At 25.6% G+C, this 6,792-nt stretch overlaps 1 protein-coding gene across 1 annotated transcript in view; it reads right to left on the bottom strand.

The window, feature by feature from the left end:
* The window catches only part of LOC104788316, a 2,949-nt gene continuing 2,507 nt past the window's right edge, over positions 6,351-6,792 (bottom strand). Inside the window, exon 4 of the mRNA XM_010514064.2 lies at positions 6,351-6,778. Coding sequence (XP_010512366.1) covers positions 6,567-6,778 — 212 coding nt within the window. The 3' untranslated portion in view covers positions 6,351-6,566. The remainder of the gene's footprint in view (positions 6,779-6,792) is intronic.

Raw genomic sequence — 6,792 nt, 5'->3', positions numbered from 1 at the left:
CGTTTTGGCCAAAATTTTTCATTCTCCGTTTTGCCAAAACGACGTCGTCTGGATCGCTGTGCACATGTGGAATCCACGTCAGAACGCTTAAACGGAAGCTTAACAGAGTTAGTCGTGAAACACGTTTTTGTATTTTTTGGCACATAAATTATACTTGGTGTATTAGTTTCGAAGTTGGGGTGTGGAATTCAAATATATAGAAACATAAGGTATGTTTAGGCCAGATTATTAGTCAAATGTATGAATTCAACACAGGACTATTGTCGGGGTATGAAAAAGCCGTTTTTCCGGCTGTTTCGTGAATATGCTAAGCTCCGGTCCGGTCTATCAACGCTCAGAGGTTCGTTCCATAGTATTTGAATCATTCTATAGTTTAGGGTCTATGTTCATTCTTTCTGACTTTAGTTTGTTGTTTATTCTGATGGTTTCAGATCGGGTGCAAGAACCTAAAGGTCTAGCCTTGATCAAATTACGTCATCGTTCTCCGCTGGGGTCTCCGGTTCAAGTTGGATCTTTAATTTTTATCTGGATCTTCAAACTCTTCTCTAAAACAAATCTATGGTGTTAGTGATTCTACTAATTTTCTTTCCCCCTGTCGATTTTTTATTTTTGATATGTTAGATTTTCAAAATTCGTTTATATATTATCATGCGTGTGATCGATTATAAATTTGCAATATGGAATTTTATTTTGTAGGTTGCAATATACAAGTCAATAAACTGGTGAAGTGAAGGGGTTTGTTTCCTCTGTTTCCACAATTTGATTGAGGTACGTTTGACTCTCTCACCAATTCTCTACTAAACTACTACTGATGATTTCTCTAGTCAATAGGATGAACTATGTATGTATTTTGTATCGATTTGTGTGCTTATTGTCTGTAGGTTATATACTTATATTGATGTTGATATATGAATGAGTATATAGGATGTAATATGTGTTGACGTGTTATATCGGTAGGCTAGGAGAAATAATAAATAATGATGATGATGTGTAGATGAAGAATTGTTTTTTTAGGACGTGTCATATATATTTCTTTGGTTTTCAGTTTTGGTATATGCTTTTTAAACTTCATGTAATATACTATTACTAATTTACTATCAAAACATCTATTTACGCATCTCATGGAAAATTTCCAGGTCTATTTGGATTTGGATGCGCGTAAAGACTGCTTCGAGTTTCCTCATTCGCTCTACTTGATTCAGGTAAGTCACAAACATTCACCATGCATAATATTAGAATTATATAATAATTAAGGAAATAAATACCAAAATTATTTCATTAATTAAATAAAAATACAAAAAATCATTCATTAATTAAAATATGATCTTATATAGTCGGGTAGTAAAAGAATTTTAAGTGTTAAATTATAATAGAATGAAGAATAATCGAGCTTGATGTCCTATCCATTATTGTATCGTCTTTGGTTCGTAAATTTGATATCACTTGTTCAATTTTTTTTCAAGTTAATGTAATTTTAACACTTAACAGTTAACCCTTATTGTTTAATGTAATTTTAACACTTAACACTTAAAAACCAAAATGCATCACTTGTTCAATCTTTTTTCAAGTTAATGTAATTTTAACACATAAATATCTTAATATTAATTTCATAAAAGGAAGAAAACTACTATATATAAACTTAGATGGTTAGATTAATAAAAGAAATTTGATTGTTAAATTGCAATACAGTGAAGAATAACCGAGCTTGGTGTCCTATCCATTGCATCGTCTTTGGTTTGTAAGTTTGGCATCACTTGTTCAATCTTTTTTCAAGTTAATGTAATTTTAACACTTAAATATCTTAATATTAATTTCATAAAATGAAGAAAACTACTATATATATAATATTCTAAACAAAATAAATTAATACAAAATTTACTCACTAATAATAAAATATATAAACTTAGATGGTCAGATTAATAAAAGAAATTTGAGTGTTAAATTGCAATATAATGAAGATTAACCAAGCTTGGTGTCCTATCCGCTGCATCGTCTTTGGTTCGTAAGTTTGGCATCAATTGTTCAATCTTTTTTCAAGTTAATGTAATTTTAACACTTAAATATCTTAATATTAATTTCATAAAATGAAGAAAACTACTATATATATAATATTCTAAACAAAATAAATTAATACAAAATTTACTCACTAATAATAAAATATATAAACTTAGATGGTCAGATTAATAAAAGAAATTTGAGTGTTAAATTGCAATATAATGAAGATTAACCAAGCTTGGTGTCCTATCCGCTGCATCGTCTTTGGTTCGTAAGTTTGGCATCAATTGTTCAATCTTTTTTCAAGTTAATGTAATTTTAACACTTAAATATCTTAATATTAATTTCATAAAATGAAGAAAACTACTATATATATAATATTCTAAACAAAATAAATTAATACAAAATTTACTCACTAATAATAAAATATATAAACTTAGATGGTCAGATTAATAAAAGAAATTTGAGTGTTAAATTGCAATATAATGAAGATTAACCAAGCTTGGTGTCCTATCCGCTGCATCGTCTTTGGTTCGTAAGTTTGGCATCAATTGTTCAATCTTTTTTCAAGTTAATGTAATTTTAACACTTAAATATCTTAATATTAATTTCATAAAATGAAGAAAACTACTATATATATAATATTCTAAACAAAATAAATTAATACAAAATTTACTCACTAATAATAAAATATATAAACTTAGATGGTCAGATTAATAAAAGCAATTTGAGTGTTAAATTGCAATATAATGAAGAATAACCGAGCTTGGTATCCTATCCATTGCATCGTCTTTGGTTCGTAAGTTTGGCATCACTTATTCAATCTTTTCTCAAGTTAATGTAATTTTAACACTTAAATATCTTAATATTAATTTCATAAAATGAAGAAAACTACTATATATATAATATTCTAAACAAAATAAATTAATACAAAATTTACTCACTAATAATAAAATATATAAACTTAGATGGTCAGATTAATAAAAGCAATTTGAGTGTTAAATTGCAATATAATGAAGAATAACCGAGCTTGGTATCCTATCCATTGCATCGTCTTTGGTTCGTAAGTTTGGCATCACTTATTCAATCTTTTCTCAAGTTAATGTAATTTTAACACTTAAATATCTTAATATTAATTTCATAAAAGGAAAAAACTACTATATATATAATATTCTAAACAAAATAAATTAATACAAAATTTACTAACTAATAATAAAATATAAAAACTTAGATGGTCAGATTAATAAAAGNTAAACAAAATAAATTAATACAAAATTTACTAACTAATAATAAAATAGAAAAACTTAGATGGTCAGATTAATAAATGAAATTTGAGTGTTAAATTGCAATATAATGAAGAATAACCGAGCTTGGTGTCCTATCCGTTGCATCGTCTTTGGTTCGTAAGTTTGGCATCAATTGTTCAATCTTTTTTCAAGTTAATGTAATTTTAACACTTAAATATCTTAATATTAATTTCATAAAATGAAGAAAACTACTATATATATAATATTCTAAACAAAATAAATTAATACAAAATTTACTCACTAATAATAAAATATATAAACTTAGATGGTTGTTGGATTAATAAAAGAAATTTAAGTGTTAAATTGCAATACAATGAAGAATAACCGAGCTTGGTGTCCTATCCATTGCATCGTCTTTGGTTCATAAGTTTGGCATCACTTGTTCAATCTTTTTTCAAGTTAATGTAATTTTAACACTTAAATATCTTAATATTAATTTCATAAAAGGAAAAAAACTACTATATATATAATATTCTAAACAAAATAAATTAATACAAAATTTACTAACTAATAATAAAATAGAAAAACTTAGATGGTCGGATTAATAAAAGAAATTTGAGTGTTAAATTGCAATATAATGAAGAATAACCGAGCTTGGTGTCCTATCCATTGCATCGTCTTTGGTTCGTAAGTTTGGCATCAATTGTTCAATCTTTTTTCAAGTTAATGTAATTTTAACACTTAAATATCTTAATATTAATTTCATAAAATGAAGAAAACTACTATATATATAATATTCTAAACAAAATAAATTAATACAAAATTTACTCACTAATAATAAAATATAAAAACTTAGATGGTCGGATTAATAAAAGAAATTTGAGTGTTAAATTGCAATATAATGAAGAATAACCGAGCTTGGTGTCCTATCCATTGCATCGTCTTTGGTTCGTAAGTTTGGCATCAATTGTTCAATCTTTTTTCAAGTTAATGTAATTTTAACACTTAAATATCTTAATATTAATTTCATAAAATGAAGAAAACTACTATATATATAATATTCTAAACAAAATAAATTAATACAAAATTTACTCACTAATAATAAAATATATAAACTTAGATGGTTGGATTAATAAAAGAAATTTGAGTGTTAAATTGCAATACAATGAAGAATAACCGAGCTTGGTGTCCTATCCATTGCATCGTCTTTGGTTCGTAAGTTTGGCATCACTTGTTCAATCTTTTTTCAAGTTAATGTAATTTTAACACTTAAATATCTTAATATTAATTTCATAAAATGAATAAACTACTATATATAATATTCTAAACAAAATAAATTAATACAAAATTTACTCACTAAAAATAAAATATATAAACTTAGATGGTCGGATTAATAAAAGAAATTTGAGTGTTAAATTACAATACAATGAAGAATAATCGAGTTTGGTGTCCTATCCATTGCATCGTCTTTGGTTCGTAAGTTTGGCATCGTTCAATCTTTTTTCAAGTTGATGTAATTTTAACACTTAAATATCTTAATATTAATTTCAGAAAAGGAAGAAAACTACTATATATATAATACTCTAAACAACATAAATTAATACAAAATTTACTCACTAATAATAAAATATATAAACTTAGATGGTTGGATTAATAAAAGAAATTTTGATTGTTAAATTGCAATACAATGAAGAATAACCGAGCTTGGTGTCCTATTCATTGCATCATCTTTGGTTCGTAAGTTTGGCATCACTTGTTCAATCTTTTTTCAAGTTAATGTAATTTTAACACTTAAATATCTTAATATTAATTTATAAAAGGAAGAAAACTACTATATATATATATATATTATATATACACTATATATATTATATATACACAAAATAAATTAATACAAAATTTACTCACTAATAATAAAATATATAAACTTAGATGGTCGGATTAATAAAAGAAATTTGAGTGTTAAATTGCAATACAATGAAGAATAAACGAGCTTGGTGTCCAATCCATTGCATCGTCTTTAGTTCGTAAGTTTGGCATCACTTATTCAATCTTTTCTCAAGTTAATGTAATTTTAACACTTAAATATCTTAATATTAATTTCATAAAATGAAGAAAACTACTATATATATAATATTCTAAACAAAATAAATTAATACAAAATTTACTCACTAATAATAAAATATATAAACTTAGATGGTTGTTGGATTAATAAAAGAAATTTAAGTGTTAAATAGCAATACAATGAAGAATAACCGAGCTTGGTGTCCTATCTATTGCATCGTCTTTGGTTCATAAGTTTGGCATCACTTGTTCAATCTTTTTTCAAGTTAATGTAATTTTAACACTTAAATATCTTAATATTAATTTCATAAAAGGAAAAAAACTACTATATATATAATATTCTAAACAAAATAAATTAATACAAAATTTACTCACTAATAATAAAATATATAAACTTAGATGGTCGGATTAATAAAAGAAATTTGGGTGTTAAATTGCAATACAATGAAGAATTACCGAGCTTGGTGTCCAATCTATTGCAACGTCTTTGGTTCGTAAGTTTGGCATCACTTGTTCAATTTTTTTTCAAGTTAATGTAATTTTAATACTTAAATATCTTAATAATAATTCAAAAAATAAAAAAATTTAATATATATAATTCTAAATAAATAAATTAATACAAATTTTACTCACTAATTAGTTATTATAATCTTAGATGGTCGGATTAATAAAATTAATACAAGAAAACCGAGTTTGATATCTTCTCTATTGTATCCCTTTTGGTTTGCAAGTTTGACATTACTAGTTCAATTTTTAAAAAATATTTTAATATAATAATTCAAGAAAACAACTATTTCTGTATATAGTATTCTATTTAAAAAAATAATACAAAATTTAATCACTATTAAATATGACTTTAGATCAAATCTGAACGCATTTACCATTTCCTTCTTAAACTTGTCGTGGAAACGTTGGTTAATCTAATTTTTTTATAAGCTTTTTTTTTGTCTTCGTCAAGCCTTATAAAAGAGATTTAAAAAAAAAAAATAATAATAAAACAGTTAGAGTGAGAGAGATATTTTTTTGTCTTCATGTTCTGAGTTCTGACAAATTTTTGTAGAATGAATTTTCTTATCATACAAAACAAATTACAACACTTTTTCTTATGTTAGCTACTTTTGTAAATTTTGTGGAAGAAAAGGAAAATAACTGTAACATCATAATACTTCTTTTTTTTACCAACTCTGTAACATCATAATTCTTGTGTTGTGTATATATTGAATAAAAAAGAGTGAAACCAAAAATTCACAAACAAACCAGCTAAACCGGAGATTGGCTTACAACAGGATCATGGATTGGGCAGTTGTTGTCCTTGTAAGACACTCCATGACTAGTAACCACCTCAAATTTGGCAAACCCATCATCATCACTATTCAAAATCTGCCTTCTCATTTCAACAGAACCACAATAATCTACCATGTACTTAGTTGCATCTTTGAAGTAGTTGTAAAGTGCAACACTTACTCCTCCCCCTGCAATTTTCCAC

This window comes from Camelina sativa, chromosome 5 (assembly GCF_000633955.1).
Source record: "Camelina sativa cultivar DH55 chromosome 5, Cs, whole genome shotgun sequence".
Taxonomy (NCBI): Eukaryota; Viridiplantae; Streptophyta; class Magnoliopsida; order Brassicales; family Brassicaceae; genus Camelina; species Camelina sativa.
This window is presented reverse-complemented; position numbering and strand designations above follow the sequence as displayed.